The sequence below is a fragment of the Salvelinus alpinus genome, chromosome 18 (genome assembly GCF_045679555.1).
Source record: "Salvelinus alpinus chromosome 18, SLU_Salpinus.1, whole genome shotgun sequence".
NCBI lineage: Eukaryota > Metazoa > Chordata > Actinopteri > Salmoniformes > Salmonidae > Salvelinus > Salvelinus alpinus.
In genome coordinates this window covers 9,887,545-9,906,751 of record NC_092103.1, presented here as the reverse complement: position 1 = coordinate 9,906,751, position 19,207 = coordinate 9,887,545, and the positions used below count along the sequence as shown (strand labels likewise).

Below are 19,207 nucleotides of genomic sequence, written 5' to 3'. Positions count from 1 at the left end.
ACTCCAGTGACTGTACCCTCCGCCCCCCCCCCCCCCCCCATCGCCCCACAGACCCAGCCGAGACTGCTATTCTCTTCCGCAGTCGCAATACACTCTACACTTCAAGGGTGCGACGGGTTCGTCGACGAGCTTCAAAACTTTGGAGACGTATTCGAGGGTCAAAGGTTTACACGGGACTAAAGGAGTCTCAGACAGAGGACGATCTACGAACCTGAATGAAAGCCATTGCTATCACACAGTGTATGAGCTGATAACAGCCAGCAGAGCAAGAGGAGGAGGAAAAAAAACTCAGTAGCCATTCTATAGCGCTTATCTGCAGTTCACTGAGTACGATATGAAGGATTGTCCTCGCAAACCATAGCTAAGACTCTTAGCAGCTACTCACAGGAAATCGAAACTCACTCCAAAGAGTGGCTTCATTTTTTCCTCAACATTAAACAAATTAATCCTAGTCTAGGGCCCTATCGGCTTCCACAAGAAAGGTGCATCATTAAACAATATCTTGTGAGGAGGAGACAGAGGTTTGGTCAGTGATGTGATTAGGCTGATGTCCCCGTAAACCCTGTAGGGATCGAAGCACAAGAGTTCGCTGTTATAACTCAAGCTTTGTTCCATAAATATGCCATTAGCAAAATGCATAATAGGGAGGACTTTTAGATTCCAAACTCTACTCACTAATTAACACTCCTGCACGCCTCACAATGATATTCACATATTAATATGCAGTTAATGCGCCACGGGTGCTGGATAAATAATATCAGATACAAGCGTTCCTGTACTTTTACAGATACCAAATTTAGAGGAAATACATTGGAAACAAATGTAGCATTTACTTGTTTAACGTTAGCTAGCTAGCTAACAAGCTAGAAACGAACCAAAACATTGTTTAGAAAGTTGCTTTTAGTTGCCTGGTTTGCTAGATTGACACGGTGCCTTCGGAAAGTATTCAGACCCCTCGACTTTTTCCACATTTTGTTAGGGTGCAGCCTTATTCTTATTCTTATCTTTTTTTCCCCCGTCAATCTACACACAATACCCCATAATGACAAAGCAACAACAGTTTTTTAGAATTTCTTTGGCACATTTTTTACTCAGTACTTTGTTGAAGCACCTTTGACAGCCTCAAGTCTTCTTGGGAATGACACTACATGCATGGCACACCTGTATTTGCGGAGTTTCTCACATTCTTCTCTGCAGATCCTCTCAAGCTCTGTCAGGTTGGATGGGGAGCGTTGCTGCACAGCTATTTTCAGGTCTCTCCAGAGATGTTCGATCGGGTTCAAGTCCGGGCTCTGGCTGGGCCACTCAAGGACATTCAGAGACTTGTCCCGAAGCCACTCCTGCGTTGTCTTGGCTGTGTGCTTAGGGTCATTGACCTGTTGTTAGGTGAACCTTCGTCCCCAGTCTGAGGTCCTGAGCGCTATGGAGCAGGTTTTCATCAAGGATCCCTCTGTACTTCGCTCCGTTCATCTTTTCCTCGATCCTGACTAGTCTCCCAGTCCCCGCCGCTGAAAAACATCCCCACAGCATGATGCTGCCACCACCATGATTCACCGTAGTGATGGTGCCAGGTTTCCTCCAGACGTGACACTTGGCATTTAGGCCAAAAAGTTCAATCTTGGTATCATCAGACCAGAGAATCTTGTTTCTCATGGTCTGAGAGTCTTTAGGTGCCTTTTGGCAAACTCCAAGCGGGCTGTCATGTGCCTTTTACTGAGGAGTGGCTTCCGTCTGGCCACTCTACCATAAAGGCCTGTTTGGTGGAGTGCTGCAGAGATGGTTGTCCCTCTGGAAGGTTCTCCCATCTCCACAGAGGAACTCTGGAGTGCTGTCAGAGTGACCATCGGGTTCTTGGTCACTTCCCTGTATGGCATTGACTATGACGGACGGAGCTGTAACGTTAGAACATCAACCAGTGAAATATTGCAGAGGAATTACATTACTGAGGATAATGAAATACAACCTAGATATACAATACATCGTAGAGCTGCAATAATGTTTGGGATAGATTGTACAATATGAGGGGATTAATTAGCACAAAGGAGAATTTTCAGAAGAGTGGGACAGAGGGTGGAGCTGGTCTTCAAAGGGTTGAATGAACAAGTTGGTAGCCATGACCATATGCTTTAACTTGAAATGAAAATATATGCATTAACTTGAAATGAAAACGACTTTCTGACAAAATGTAGACAATCTGAAAATGTAGCTAGCTAGACTTTCTTACCCTTATACATGGATGGACGCTTCTCCCTCTGTCACAGAATTCCATGACTAGGATACAGTAGTATGTTATGTTCTGTCACTGTAAAATGTAAAACATTATGGTCCAGTTTCCGGGACATAGATTAAGCCTTGTCCTTGACAAAAAAAATGAAAAATGTTCTATTGCGCATGCTTTTCGTCCAGGACTAAGGTTTGATTGTGGGAAGTCTGTGGTGCTGGGGGTTAATATAATAACACAGCCAGTCATAAAAACAGAGAATAAAAAAGATATTGACGTTCAAAATCAATAAATATCAAACACACACCAACCTATTTACACGGATCTAACTTAACTGAGATGAAAGGTAAAAAAAAATATATTGATATTCAATCAGAATAAGAAGAACAAGAACATGCGAGTCTTTCGTGTCTTTTATCTCTACGTCCTTTCTCACCTCTCTTTTTTTGACACCTCTTTCCATCCACTGCCAGACCATTCTCAACTAAGCTTCAAAGGAATTGCCTGCTCACTAAAGCCTGTGAAATCCACGTCAAGCTCAGCAGAGGCCTTGACGGGACACTATGATGACACGTGTTCCTTTGACCAGAAAACAATACTATTGTGTGTAACGGTAACATTAAGTAGTATAGAGAGACACCAGACCCGCCCGGGTTACCTAGATCACATGGTGAGGATGATATACCTGTCTAAACTCTCCATGACTTATCTCATATTCTCCCTCTTTCTCTCTACACTCTCTCTCTTTCTACACTCTCTCTCTCAGGCAGACTTTTCTCGCTCACTTCATCTCATCTCACTATACTGCCGGTCTCTGGGTTTCCTTTTTTGTGTGTGTCTCTTGCCTTTTCTCTCTCTCTCTCTCCCTACCTTCCTCTCTTTTCCTCTCTCGCTCTGGTTTTGCTTAGATTTCAGTAGGGACCTGACAGGCCAACTTCCACCGTTTTCTCTGTCTCTCACTTTCTTTCCCTCCTTCTCTCCGCTCTCCCTCCACTGCTCTCCTGTCTTTCGTACTCCCCCTTGTTCTCATGATTTTGACATTTACAACTAAGAGACATGGGTTTCCATTTCATGGTAATCCTCCAGTGCTCACCCGCCTATTATACATCTTACTGTAAACTGTGAAATCCTGTTTGTTAATTGACTGATTTCAATTCACATTTCCAACAGCCACGGGGTGATTAAGCAGTATTTGTGACTTTTCGTGTATGTGTGTGTGTGTGTGCGCCCGTGCGTGTGTGCATACATATCCGTGTGTGTGTGTGTGTGCGTGCCTTTATCTCTTTAAGAGTCTTCTGCATTTTTGTTCATGTGTCCGTGAATGTGTGTGAGTGTGGAATGCCTGCCTTCACCAATCCCCCTCACTGGGCTCAGGGAACAAACCTGCTGCAGCATTATTCACACCTAAGACTTGAAAGCGTCAGATGACTAGCCTATATCCTAAATGTTGCGATAATCTTGCTCTGCACAGAGACTGCCTCGTGGATGTTGTAATCCTGCCGAGCCATAAAACTGACTGAATCGCAAATAGGGACGAGATTTGAAGTGACAGTGAACCAACCGCATGTTACTGTAGAATAGGATGCCCACATTCGGCTTTTACAGTAATACATAGGCACTCATATGCACACACATGCGCACACACACTCAAAACACACATGCATACACTTTCAACCCCTGCCTTACCTGTATATGATGCAGGCACAGTCTCTGCACGTGCCACAGTTCTCTATGTCCTGGCCCGTCCGGTAGGAGTGTCTCCTGGAGGGGAAAACACAGATGACATCATCACCAGGGGACCATTACAGCTGCCACCTTGGCTTGAGTCACAGCGTCAGGAGAGGGGATGTGTGTGTGTGTGTGTGTGTGTGTGTGTGTGTGTGTGTGTGTGTGTGTGTGTGTGTGTGTGTGTGTGTGTGTGTGTGTGTGTGTGTGTGTGTGTGTGCGTGCGTGCGTGCGTGCGTGCGTGCGTGCGTGCGTGCGTGCGTGCGTGCGTGCGTGTGTGTGTATGCATCCAGGGTGTGTGTGTGAGAGAGAAAGGGACTGGAAATAAGCAGGATCTCAGTCTTATCGTCCCTGGCTAGGTTTCATCACTTCATCTGAGAAGTAGCTAGCTCTATTTTTATCATGATGAAGTGTTGCCTCAGTCCCATGATTCTCCTCCTGCTAACTCCTCATCCAGAAACCCACTCCTGATCATATCTTTTGAATGATTTTACCCCAACCGACTCCCCGACGGCTACATAAAGCATGACTTTATCTTCAGGGGAAAATTCTGTTTATGAGGTAAAAGTCAAGTCTGAATTCCTTACATGTAGACCCATCTCAGAACAAGAGACCTTATGAGAGAAGAATACATGCTTCTATAGGCTTTAAAGACCATTAGAAACATCATTGATTTGAAAGATAGGTCAACCCTGTGATACACACCCAGGGGCAAAACTGGTTGCTGTGACGACAGGATGACGTCTTTTACCAGTGTTGTAGTCGAGTCACTAAATCTTGAGTCTGAGTCGAGTCCCAAGTCTCCTGTGCTCAAGTCGAGTCACGAGTCCCTATGGCTAAAGTCCGAGTCCAGGTCCGAGTCACAAATGGTCAAGTCACGAGTCGGTCTTATGTCATTTTTTTCTAGTCGCCACCAGATGGCATTATATTGCCACTCCCTCATGAAAAAAAACAACTAATTTACTATTCATCACTACCTCACAAGTTCTACTCAATACCTGTGTTTAACTACTTATTTACTACATAAATTAATGGTAAGTCAGGCTCTCAGCTACATTTTTGTAATTGCCGACTGATATTTGTGTAGGTGTTTTATTGCAGAGTGAAAACTAAAGAAGACTTGTCAGAACCTGGCTATTAGATGCAGGGGGAAAGTCTGAGGGTAGAGCGAGCCATTCAAAGACAGGCTACTTTTCTATACTCAAGCAGAGAGAGAGAGAGACACATAGCTAGACTGTAGTTTTACTATTAAACTCAATACTAATATTGTTTTCAATTTCGTGAAGCAGTTTGTGTTTCTTAACCAGGCAAAGCTAAATAGTAGGCTGGTGACTGGTGGTTGCGGGGAAGCAAGAGAGTAGCTTGCACGATTTGTAGCCTGCTACGATCGGAGGCGGAGCCGGAGAGGAGCTTGGCTGCCTGTCTGCTCACAATAATCGCTTGCTCCCCTGCAGCTTAGCAGCTGATGTAGGCTGCGTGTGTCTAGTGTGCATCCTTCCCACTGCTAGAGAACAGAACTTCTCGCACCCAGTGCTGCTAATACTCTGCTTATCGTAGGAGACTATCCAGTCCGAGTCACCAATGGTCGAGAAAGCGAGTCCGAGTCCAAGTCACCAACGGTCGAGTCCAAGTTGAGTCAAAAGTCATGAACTTGGTCCTGGACTCGAGTACTCCAACACTGTCTTTTACTACGTCCTTTTGACGTCATGGTCAGGTTGTATACTGTTTGTATAATAAAGAAGATTTGTTAACGTCTTTTTAGCAACCAGATAAATACGTCTTTACCTGATCGTAATCTGGTTACAAGACAAGGATGACAATCAAAATATGACTTCCTTCCCCCAACGTTTGATCTTGGTAGGAAAAATACATCTTTACCTGGTTGTAACAGAGACCATCTGGTTATATGACGTATTTTCAACCAGTTGTCATATAATGCAACGTTTCCCGGTTTATAAATATGGCTCTGAGTACAGTCATATGTCATCCCACCCAAGCGTTCATATTAGCAACCACATTACATTGGTGATTACACCGTTCATGATTACAGACTTTCTCTCCATAGACCACATGCATGTCTACTCCTCTCCTGGAGTTTTCCTAACCTCCTCTGATCTAACATGTTGGTATGATAACGATGGTGGAGAAATCCGTAAGCAGCTTAGAAACGTGGGAAGTAGATTAATTAAAGTGCTGATGGGAATCATAAAGGGTTTACACTAAGAGCCTGCGCCGCAACTAAAACCAACGCCTGCACTCGCATTACCTCATCATCAGCACTGATCGCTATCGCTACTCGCCAAAATGAGGAAATGATGGAGAAATTAGGTGTAACTCATCCCACAGAAAAATATGCTACGTATTTATTTATCGTTTGACGTTTCGGACATTTGGGTCGGAATATGGAAAGAGTTTTGAGTTGTTGTTGACGTGTTGGATTTAATCACAGATTTCATCTCTATCTCTCTCTCCCCTCTCATCTGTCTTTCATCTGGCATATCCTCCTCATACCCTCCCCCCTTCTCCTCTCCTCCTCATTTTCACCAAATGCACATTTCATTATGTCTGCACTGCACAGCCAGGTTGCCAAAGTATTTACAGCGTCACAAGGCTGGACTGGCCTACAAATAGATAGGTGGAGGAACAGGAATGCTCAAACAAAACAAATGTCCATCTGTAATATGAAGAACACAACATGAGTGATATCTACCAAGGAGTGATATCTACCAACAATAAACCTCAATACGATTCCAGAATGAGAAAGAACATGTTATCGTGTCAATATGATCACATTGTATTGTCTGGGGCTGATGCATTTTCGCAATGGACAAATTCTTTGCACAAACGGTTACCTCTCGAAGCAGAGCTATGACAACTTACGTGTGACATTTACTTTCCAGGCCTTTGGTGTTCCTGTGCTCCAAGGCATTCATTCCTTTATTCTTAATCCAACTTTCTAACTGTTTTCTAATGCCAGCAGCATCCTGCGTCCCACTGCTGGCTTGCCTCTGAAGCTATCTTTTAGATGGGACGTTAAACGGGTGTCCTGACTCTCTGTGGTCACTAAAGATCCCATGGCACTTATCGCAAGAGTAGGGGTGTTAACCCCAGTGTCCTGGCTAAATTCCCGATCTGGCCCTCATACCACCATGGCCACCTAATCATCCCCAGTTTCCAATAGGCTCATTCATCCCCTGTAATTATTCCCCAGGTTGTTGCTGTAGATGAGAATGTGTTTTCACTCAACTTACCTGGTAAAATAAGTGAAATACACTGAACAAAAATCTTTACGCAACATGTAAAGTGTTGGTGCCATGTTTCATGAGCTGAAATAATAAGTCCCAGAATTGTTCCATACGCACAAAAAGCTTAATTCTCTCAAATTTTGTGCACAAATTTGCCAAGATAATCCATCCAGCTGACAGGTGTGGAATATCAAGAAGCTGATTAAACAGCATGATTATTACACAGGTGCACCTTGTGCTGGGGACAATAAAAGGCCACTCTAAAATGTGCAGTTTTGTCACACAACACAATGCCACAGAGTGTGCTGTTGGCATGCTGACTGCAGGAATGTCCACCAGAGCTGTTGCCAGACAATTTAATGTTAATTTCTCTACCATAAGCCGCCTCCAACATCATTTTAGAGAATCTGGCAGTACGTCCAACTGGCCTCAAACGCAGACCACGTGTATGGCGTCATGTGGGCGAGTGGTTTGCTGATGTCAATGTTGTAAACAGAGTGCCCCATGGTAGTGGTGGGGTTATAGTATGGGCAGGCATAAGCTGCGGACAACGAACACAATTGCATTTTATCGATGGCAATTTGAATGCACAGAAATTCAGTGATGAGATCCTGAGGCCCATTGTGAGGCCCATTTTTTTAAGGTATCTGTGACCAACAGATGCATTTCTGTATTCCCAGTCATGGGAAATCCTTAGATTAGGGCCTAATTAATTTATTTCAAATTATTGATTTCCTATATCAACTGTAACTCAGTAAAATCTTTGAAATTGTTGCATGTTACGTTCAAATTTTTGTTCAGTGTAAATAAAATTGAAATAATTCCACTAATCAATCCCTTAGTTTTCAAATTTTTTCTCTCCTCTTTTTTCAAAGTAACCAATTTAATAAAAAATGTATTCTCAAAATTCAAGTAGTCGTATTTTTTATTTATATATCTTTTTTTAAATAATCCCAGCAGGTATTATGAATATGGTCCTGAGTTTTTCATGGTCATCAGCCTTTAATTTAAATTTTCAGGAAATATTCAGAGCTGAATGCCGAATATGTGTTGGCACAACAATGTATTATTGTAGCTGACTGTAATTGTATGGCTCAGTGGGACTCACTCACCCGTCTCTCTCTGCCTCCTTCTTCTCCAGGTCCTGTATGACGTCCAGCAGGACCTTGATGGTGTTCTGGCTCGTCTCCAGGACCCCCTCCATGCTGTGCAGCTGGGTCTGCAGGCTCCGGATGTCGTGCAGGGGCCCGTTGGGGCCCATCAGTTTCTCTGCTACCCAGGTCGGATCCAGTTTACTCCTGGCCCCCGACACCAGCCCCCCCAGGATCTCCTGCACCTGCCTCAGGGTGTCAGCCTGGGTGGAGGTCAGGGGCCCAACCGTGGGGCCCCCTCCAGTACCAGAGCAGCCACGGGCCCCGGACAGGCACTGGCCAGGGGGGAGAGCTTGCTGGCTGTTGGGGGTGTTGGTCCCAGAGCAGAGCATTTTATGGAGGGCCCCAAGCTGAGCCCCTAGCTGAGCCTGAGCCTGGCCCAGGCAGGTGGGTCTGGAGATGGCCTTGGTGGGCGAGGAGCCCTGGTCTACCTGGTTCCCTTCCAGAGGGTTCACCAAGGGTGTTTGAGCTCTGTGTTTCAGAGAGCTGGCTCGAGGACAGGGCAGGGGTGACCCTGATCTTCCTGACCTCTCCTTCTCACTCGCCCGCCTGAGCAGGGGCGCCTGGCAGGCCGAGCCTGGGGTGCAGCTCACCCCCTCTTTGCGTGGTGTGTACGGGGGAGGGGGCGGGGGTGGTGGTGGAAGTATCCTCCTCTCCCCCCTAAACTCCCACTCTATCACCCTCTTGTCCTGAGTGCTGCAGTGTTGGGCCTGAGGTGGGGGGGTGTAGGGGGGCGCAGGGCGAAACGTGGAAGCGTAGAGGGGCACAGTTTTTATTGGAGTTGCACAAGATGGCGCCGTTGGAAGTGTATGGTAGGATTTTACCATTGGAGGCGGGGAGTTGCAGCTTTTTACAATGGGAGAGGAGCAGTATTTTATTTGAATGTGGGCGGAGTAGGAAGGTACTACTGGAGGTTGGGAGGAGCAGGGTGGTACGGTCTGACATGGCGGGTTCCCAGGTGGTATGGTCTGAATTAAGGAGATGTAGGGAGGGGCAGTTTGGGCTGGGGGGTGGCATGATGTCACAGTTGGAGGTGGAGATATGAGTTGATTTAAGGAAGAGCAGGATAGGGCAGTTTGTGTTAGGATGGTGCAAGGGGCTATATTTGGAGTTGGTGTTGGGGTGGGGCAAGTTGGGGCAGTGGAGGGGGCTAGAACAGGAGTTGGTTTTGGGTCATGGCAATTAGGGGCTGTATAGGGGGCTATCGTTGGAGTTGGTGGTGCGGTGGGACAATTTGGATTTGAGGCTGTGGTTGTAGCTGTGGCGGTGCATGTTGGTTTGGGTGGGACAGTTTCAGTTTGTGTAGCGAGAGGTGGAGTGGTTTGAGCTTTAGATGGAAGAACAGTTGGAGGAAGCACAGATTTTTTCGGGGGATATGTACAGATGGACCGGGGTGAGGAGGCGCAAGGCAGAACCACCAGTGGTGGTGTTTCACAATATGGATGGGTGGAGGTTGGCACAGTTTTAGGTACGGAAGCATAGAGAGGCACAGTCTGAGTTTTGGGGGTGGAGGGTTCCACAGTCGAGGGAGGTGGGGAGGCGCAGTGCTGCACGGTGGGAGGAGGCGGGGAGGCACAGAGACTGTCAGTTTGTGTTTGGGTGGTGCAGGGCTGTACAGTTAAGGGAGGTGGGGAGGTGCAGTGCTGTACAGTGGGAGGAGGCGGGGAGGCACAGAGACTGTCAGTTTGTGTTTGGGTGGTGCAGGGCTGTACAGTTAAGGGAGGTGGGGAGGTGCAGGGCTGCACTGTTGAGGGAGGTGGGGAGTTAGGAGGGGAGACACAGGGACTGTCTGTCTGTGTGGGAGTGGTACAGTAGGACACCTCCCTCCCCGGGTCACTGATACCACGTTTCATGCGCCATCTCCTCCTCACTTGGGACAGAGCTGCACTCCCCTGGCGTTTAGATCCCTCCCTCCCACAGGTCACAGAACCGCAGTAGCAAGGCTCTGCTGTGTGCCGAAGCCAAACTGGGGGAGGGGAAGAAGAAGGGTCATGCCTGGAAGAGTCCATGTGATTGCCAACAGCAGGGGAGCTAGCGTTAGCCTCTGCGTTAGCCTTGCTAGTCCTGAGGCACTGGGGTTGGTCCACCAATCCCTGTTTAGCCTTAGACCCAGGGCCGTTTCCATCTATAGATGCAGGTTCTGAAATGTGGTTGCGGGTAGTGTAGTACTCATCCTTTTTATCGTCCTGTTCGTCATCCCCATTCACCCCCACTGAGTCCCCCACATTTCGGTTGCGCGTGCTGACGGCCGAGGGCGCCGGAGGCTTGGGCTTCTTGAGGCAGGAGGAGGTCGGGATGGCCATGCTGGCGCACTGCCTCTGGGAGAGAGGTAGTGTGAGGGAGCAAGGCCGTGGGGGCGATGGTGGTGCCCAGCAACGGCGCGTGGGCCCCGGGGTGAGCGGGTGAGGGGGTGCCCGAGCCAAAAACGCTGCCACTACCTCAATAGTATCTGCCATATCTCCTCGGACAGCCCCAACCACCGAGGCCTGGTTGGAGGACACCTCGTCCCCCATTGACCTCTCTGTTAGCCATCCCTGGGGGGCCATGGGGCTCATGGGGGTGTTCTTCCGCAGGGGGTGGGGGCTGTCACGCTCAGCGGCAGACCTCTCGGGGCCCTTGGATCCAGTGCCAGTGGTCCCGCCGACAACGCCATCCTCCAGGTCTTTGAAGCGCACCTGGTGGGTGCGGTTGCGGCGGCGCTTGAGGCGGCTCTCGATGTCCGGCGAGTCGCGGTTGAGCAGCACGGAGCGCACGGTCATGGCGCCAGGCGGCTTGTCGGCGGTCTTGCTGTTGGTGTATTGGCCAATGAGCAAGTGATTCGGCTCTTTGCTCACCATGTCTCCTGTGGCGTCTTGTTCTTCCCCCCGACATCCACAGTCCCTGCAGGCCGTTTGACGTGATAAAATCCTCTGTCAGAGAGTAGGGAGTAATTCTATTCTATCTCAATGCAATTTGTCTGTTGACAATTCGTTTCTTCTCTATGACAATGGTATACATGTAATGTCACATTTGTTGAGCTGGAGTTCCATCACCAAGCAGATCTCTGGAGACAGCTGTAGCTTGTTGGTTTGAGTGCTCATAGAGGTGATTTGAGATAACTGTCACACTGCAGTGCCGTCCGTCCTGCCATCCCCCTTCTGCAGCACTCCATAGGACCTTTCTCAGGTGTGTGTGTGTGTGTGTGTGTGTGTGTGTGTGTGTGTGTGTGTGTGTGTGTGTGTGTGTGTGTGTGTGTGTGTGTGTGTGCGTGTGCGTGTGTGTGTGTGTGTGTGTGTTTCTCTGGCTATCTGACTTCCTGAGAAATGTAACCAAAGCCAGAAGGTCTGTACTTTGCTCAGACTATGGATAGAGAGAACTGTATTCTGAGCTTTAACGTCATAAAGTAAGTCTTCAGGGTGAACCGGATTCTCATAGTCCACAGAACTTCATTTACTTATAATTTTCGTCCACTCAGCTTCCTGATTTCCTAATAAAGAGCAGGTCTATATAGCCGCATGAAAAGTATAATAATGTCAGCACATTAAACATGGGAGCAAGTGCCAACTTAAAGTATGCCTCATACAAAATCTACATCTAAAAGAGGACATGTTATTTCACATTAAATAAGTCAGAAGACCCAGAAGAGAGAGGTGAGCGTGAGAACAGGGCATACAGTTATGTTGCATGACTCCTGGATGCACTCAGCTCCAACGTACCTCTAATAACATCCCAGGAGATGGAATCGTGACAGGGGCACTGTATCTACCGGCGAATAGGCACAGCTCCTCTGAATACACCTTATCCATCCTTCCCATCCCCCGAATATACAGGCTGGCCCTTCCTGTCCGCTTAGCATTGTCCCAGGGGGCTGGAGGAAGAATGGATCGGTAAGATGTGGGACAGCACTGTGTGACTCCCCATAATGGTCTATCTTCCTCTCTCACATTATCTCCTTCTCTCTCTCTCTTCCAGTACCTCTTCTCAGTGACTCATCTTCCACTCATTGTGCAGGATAACAGAATAGCCTGGGTTCCTGAGGTGACCAAAAAGAGAGAGAGAGGAGAGAGAGAGAGAGAATTAGTCATATTGTTGTCATCACATTTCCCGTGGAAGATAATGAAATGGACCTCATAAGAATGAAGTTCATAATAACCCTTTGTTATTGTTGTTAAAAATTCACAAGAGCAGGGTCAACAGAGAAACACACCAAGTGTGAGTGAAGGGGAGATTATGTGTCTTTAAGATAAGTAATGAAAAGGAGAGAAAGACCGAATGAGGGAGCATTGACAGAGAGAGGGAGAGAGTGTGTTTGCTTGTGAGAGAAACAGAACAACACAGATAGACAGAAGAGCAAAAATAATAGACATACAGACAGACATATACTTTCAGTGATTGACAAGTGTCCTGCCGTAACAAGATGCTTTGTGACAAGAGGCAGGCCTGTGGTCTGACAGTCTCTCTGTGGAGCCAGAGACAATTAGTGTTGCCTCACAGCTCAGAGGTTATTTAGGGAATAGGGACCCCAGGGGCCATCACTGTTATTTACGTTCCCTTTTTTTCAGATCTTGTTTCTTTTTATAAAAGAGGAACATCTTTGTCACAGCCGTCAACCTTTTAAAAACATGATTATTAGGATTAATTATAATTACAGTCACGCTCAACAGGCCCGGGGAGGGGATGGGGACGGAACCATGGGCTCCTGCACAGATGGGAATCAGTTAGTGGATGTGTAAACCACAGGATTTCATCCTTGTTTTACATCCATGTTATCGCTGCAGTGTGGATCTGTGTACCGGTGATCTGCTTAAATGTGACTCACTGAGGAGCGTGTATCAGACTTGCTAATGATGATACCTCTTCATTGCTGCTTTGAAACACAATGTAGTGGGGACACAGTCATTCGCTTGAATTAGAATGATTTTGTTGTTATAGTTATCGTGCTAGATGTGAATGAAACTTTATACACGGAACCAGAATATAAACATAACATGAAAAGTGTTGTTTCATGAGCTGAAATAAAAGATACCCGAAATTTTGCAAACGCACAAAAGTTTATTTCTCTCAAATGTTGTGCACACATTTTGTTGACATCCCTGTTAGTGAGCATTTCTCATTTGCCAAGATAATCCATTCAGCTGACAGGTGTGGCATATCAAGAAGCTGATTAAACAGCATGATTACTACACAGGTGCACCTTATGGTGGGGATAATAAAACACCACTCTAAAATGTGCAGTTTTGTCACACAACACAATGCCACATGTCTCCATTTTTGAGGGAGCGTGTAATTGGCATGCTGGCTACAGGAATGTCCACCAGAACTGTTGCCAGAAATAAAATGTTCAATCTTCTACCATAAGCCGCCTCCAACGTCGTTTTAGAGAATTTGGCAGAGCGTCCAACCGGCCTCACAACCGCAGACCAGGACCTCCACATCTGGCTTCTTCACCTGCGGGATCGTCTGAGACCAGCCACCCTGACAGCTTTTGAAACTGTGGGTTTTTGCAGAACTGAAGAATTTCTGCACAAACTGTCAGAAACCGCCTCAGGGTAGCTCATCTGCGTGTTCGTCATCCTCACCAGGGTCTTGACCTGACTTCAGTTCACCTTTTGATGGCCACTGGCACGCTGGAGAAGTGTGCTCTTCATGGATGAATCCCGGTTTCAACTGTACCGGGCAGATGGCAGACAGCGTGTATGGCGTCGTGTGGGCGAGCGGTTTGCTGATGTCAACGTTGTTCAATTAAATGCTTTGGCAACAGCTCTGGTGGACACTCCTGCTGTCAGCATGCCTATTGCAATCAACAGCCTGATCAACTCTATGCGAAGGAGATGTGTCACGCTGCATGAGGCAAATGATGGTCACACCAGATACTGACTGGTTTTCTGAACCACGCCCCTACCTTATTTTTAAGGTATCTGTGACCAATAGATGTATATCTGTATTCCCAGTCATGTGAAATCCATAGATTAGGGCCTAATGAATTTATTTAAAATTTGATATCCTTATATGAACAGTAACGCAGTAAAATATTTGAAATATTTGATTTCTATTTTTTGTTCAGTGCAAATAATTAACGATCACTGCAGCATTGAAACCATGTAGTGGGAGGACAGACAGTCATTCACTTGAATTAGAATGATGTTTGTTGTAATAGTTATTGTGCTGTAGCTCAGATAGTCAAGCATGGCACTTGCAAAACCAGGATAGTGGGTTTGATTCCCGGGACCATCCATAAGTTAAAAAAATATTAATTTAAATGCAGAAGTCAGTTTGGATAGAAGTGTCTGCTAAATTACATATTATATATTATCGTGCTAGATGTGGACGGGCCTTTATGAATGATACAGGATCCTGAATACTGTAATTCAGTCGTGTCTATAATACAGCTGTATTTTCTCCCTCTTTATGGTCAGAATTTGATCGACACTGTTTCTTAACGTTGACGGTCATCCTCCCCGTTTCTCCTTCTCCTTCTCCACTTCCAAACTAAATTTCTCTCTCTCTTTCCTCAATCTTCCCCATGAAGAGTGTTTCCCATTCACCCTTCACCCTGACAGATTTCCCAAGTTCCACTCGTTGCAGGACCATTACCCTCCACTCATTCTCCTCCATGTCAACCCAATTCCACCCCTCCCTATCTTTCTTTCATTTACCACCCCTTCCTTTTTTCCCTTTTTTTAAACTCCCATCCCGTCTCCAACCCTCTCTTTCTCCCATCCTCTTTCTCTCCCATTATCCTCCTCTTTTCTCTCTCTCTCTCTCTCTCTCTCTCTCTCTCTCTCTCTCTCTCTCTCTCTCTCTCTCTCTCTCTCTCTCTCTCTCTCCTCCTCCTCTGCACCCTCTGTCTTCCCACCCCCCTCTCTCTCCCTCCATCTCTCCCTTTCTCTCCTCCCACTCAGTCTGCAAACTGCCCTGAGATCAAGATTTACGCCGACAGTTTAATGAATCCAGTGCCTCTTAATGCTCGGCACACTCTTGGGGCTGAGGCCCAGCCTTTCCTCATGTGACATTTCCATGTTAAGCTTTATTGGCAGACAACAGATGAATCAGTAGGCAGGAGAAGTGAAGGTGTGCAATGGAATAACGTCATGTTTGATCTCTGTGCTTACTAAGCCATGTTGACATTGAGAGACCAATGATACATATATACAGGATATCAATTGGAGATGGAGGCTAAGTCTTTATATCGTTATATATGACATATTTGATTTCTCGTGATGTTGACAATTTATGCCAATAAAGCACCTTGGAGTTGTGCGCTCTGTGTGTGTGTTTGTGTGTGTGTTTGTTGAGGGGGAGGCAGGCAGAGTGCTGCAGATTGAATTGTTATGTAAAGGCGTGTCAGATTGGATTGTCTGGGCATGGCTAACTTTATCCGACATGACTGTGTACACGCACAGCCACCGACAGGGGAAGGGGGAGAGGGTTGGGTGGAGGTAGGTAGGTAGACATGGATGGATATATTTAGAGAGAGGGAGAGAAAGAGGAGGCAGGAGGGAGGGAAGAACCCCCTCGCAAGGGAGGAGAGAAAATGTGATGGCTAGAGTTCAGTGAAGTGGTAGATCAGGAACATCAGCGTATCAGGGCATTAAAGGACCTGGAGAGGACCTAAGAAAAGGTATATGATCAGTTATTGGTCCTGGGAGCAAGGGGAGAGAGTGAAGAGATACCTGCACAGCCAAGGGGATTGGATTTATAGAGCGGTGAGCTGTCTGAACAATATATACAGCAAGGCACAAAGCAATAGTGATGGTTTATCCTGTGGTTATATTTCTGTGGGCAGGCAGAACAGAGGTAATAGCGGTGTGTTTAATGTTGTGCGAGAGAGAGAAAGGGAGAGAGTGCAATTCAGTACACACCTCCTAGGAGCAGCCTCTAGGTAGGTGCACATTGCATTATGTCTGTTCATGACTGTAATTTGTGAAGTAGATTAAGGTTCTCGCTACAGAAGTTTCTCGTGGGAAAATATTTCATTAAGTTTTATAATGACCCAGGAAACACACGTTTACAAACACACACACACACACACACACACACACACACACACACACACACACACACACACACACACACACACACACACACACACACACACACACACACACACACACACACACACACACACATACATATATATGAGCCCATCGAGAATAGATGAAATATATTCCGTAAATCCTTCGGTAGATGTAGTTGGGACTGTGTGTAACACATATAAGCGGTGGTACAGTGAACAAGACTAAAGAAGACTCCAGGCTAGAGCTGAGCCCAACCTTCTAATAAGTAAGCTGACGGGACATGTCCCTATACCCATATAGTTCACATAGCCATGCACAGAACAATATGTTTTCACAGGTGCCAGGTCACATTACAATAGAAATCTACAGCTGGACAGCCATCGGCTACAGCAACATAACAGGTTAAGGATGTATACTTTGAGGCTACAGCATGGTATGTTAGATGTTGTGAAAGATTGCTGAGAATTTCACTCTTTTGGATCATAATATATATACACTGCTCAAAAAAATAAAGGGAACACTTAAACAACACAATGTAACTCCAAGTCAATCACACTTCTATGAAATCAAACTGTCCACTTAGGAAGCAACACTGATTGACAATAAATTTCACATGCTGTTGTGCAAATGGAATAGACAAAAGGTGGAAATTATAGGCAATTAGCAAGACACCCCCAAAAAAAGGAGTGATTCTGCAGGTGGTGACCACAGACCACTTCTCAGTTCCTATGCTTCCTGGCTGATGTTTTGGTCACTTTTGAATGCTGGCGGTGCTCTCACTCTAGTGGTAGTATGAGACGGAGTCTACAACCCACACAAGTGGCTCAGGTAGTGCAGTTCATCCAGGATGGCACATCAATGCGAGCTGTGGCAAAAAGGTTTGCTGTGTCTGTCAGCGTAGTGTCCAGAGCATGGAGGCGCTACCAGGAGACAGGCCAGTACATCAGGAGACGTGGAGGAGGCCGTAGGAGGGCAACAACCCAGCAGCAGGACCGCTACCTCCGCCTTTGTGCAAGGAGGTGCACTGCCAGAGCCCTGCAAAATGACCTCCAGCAGGCCACAAATGTGCATGTGTCAGCATATGGTCTCACAAGGGGTCTGAGGATCTCATCTCGGTACCTAATGGCAGTCAGGCTACCTCTGGCGAGCACATGGAGGGCTGTGCGGCCCCACAAAGAAATGCCACCCCACGCCATGACTGACCCACCGCCAAACCGGTCATGCTGGAGGATGTTGCAGGCAGCAGAACGTTCTCCACGGCGTCTCCAGACTCTGTCACGTCTGTCACATGTGCTCATGTGCTCAGTGTGAACCTGCTTTCATCTGTGAAGAGCACAGGGCGCCAGTGGCAAATTTGCCAATCTTGGTGTTCTCTGGCAAATGCCAAACGTCCTGCACGGTGCTGGGCTGTAAGCACAACCCCCACCTGTGGACGTCGGGCCCTCATACCACCCTCATGGAGTCTGTTTCTGACCGTTTGAGCAGACACATGCACATTTGTGGCCTGCTGGAGGTCATTTTGCAGGGCTCTGGCAGTGCACCTCCTGGCACAAAGGCGGAGGTAGCAGTCCTGCTGCTGGGTTGTTGCCCTCCTACGGCCTCCTCCACGTCTCCTGATGTACTGGCCTGTCTCCTGGTAGCGCCTCCATGCTCTGGACACTACGCTGACAGACACAGCAAACCTTTTTGCCACAGCTCGCATTGATGTGCCATCCTGGATGAACTGCACTACCTGAGCCACTTGTGTGGGTTGTAGACTCCGTCTCATGCTACCACTAGAGTGAGAGCACCGCCAGCATTCAAAAGTGACCAAAACATCAGCCAGGAAGCATAGGAACTGAGAAGTGGTCTGTGGTCACCACCTGCAGAATCACTCCTTTTTTGGGGGTGTCTTGCTAATTGCCTATAATTTCCACCTTTTGTCTATTCCATTTGCACAACAGCATGTGAAATTTATTGTCAATCAGTGTTGCTTCCTAATTGGACAGTTTGATTTCACAGAAGTGTGATTGACTTGGAGTTACATTGTGTTGTTTAAGTGTTCCCTTTATTTTTTTGAGCAGTGTATATATATATATTTTTTTTCATGTTTTTTCTTTTTGCAACTGCCTGGAAAGAGCTTTGAGGATCTATAGGCTATAAATAAAATGTGTATTTCATCATTATTTGACCAAATAATAAGACAATCAATGACCAGCAAATTGAATCAGCTGGTTTGCTCGTTAGTGCATTCGTGCTTATTAGCATATTACTTCGTAGCTGGCTAGGTTACAGCTAATCCTGCAGCTAGCTAGCTAATGTTACCGCTAGCATATTAAACCAAGGTCTTCAGTGCACCACTAAACTATGTTGGATTCCGGAGAAAAAGCCTGGGTATTACCTCCGTGAGGCTGAGTGAGTCTTCAGATTTAAGGCAAGGTTATTCATAACTCCAGGCTATCTCAATTTTCAACAAACTACCTCCTAGTTAGCCGCTAGCCGGATTACTCACAACTTTTCCAATGAGTGTCCTAAATGATTGTTCCGTCTGTGCTATCTTGACCCAAATCCACTACCAGAGAAGGATGTAGGACAGCAGCTTGCTCTCTTAGGTCAGTGAGAAGTGCCAGTGATACCACATTACCATCTTCAGGAAGCTAATTCAAGGGGATCAACAATATGAGACGGTTAACAGCCGGCAAACTGGTTGCAATTATTATACATTTTACGTGGTCAGGTTGTATACTAGTTGGAAAATTAGATTTTGTTAATGTCTTTTTAGCAACCTGAAAAATACGTCTTTATCTGGTTGTATCTGTAATCTTGATGCTATCATGAAAAAAATATGTTTTTATCTGGGAGTAACATAGACTGTTTAGTTGTAATCTC

At 46.4% G+C, this 19,207-nt stretch overlaps 1 protein-coding gene across 1 annotated transcript in view; it reads right to left on the bottom strand.

The window, feature by feature from the left end:
* Nucleotides 1-19,207, bottom strand: part of LOC139543725 (mucin-2-like) — a 53,816-nt gene that overhangs the window by 31,931 nt on the left and 2,678 nt on the right. The window contains exons 2-3 of the mRNA XM_071350078.1: nt 8,304-12,354; nt 3,908-3,982 (exon numbers count right to left, since the gene is read on the bottom strand). Of these exons, the coding sequence (XP_071206179.1) occupies nt 3,908-3,982; nt 8,304-11,179 (2,951 nt within the window). The 5' untranslated portion in view covers nt 11,180-12,354. The remainder of the gene's footprint in view (nt 1-3,907; nt 3,983-8,303; nt 12,355-19,207) is intronic.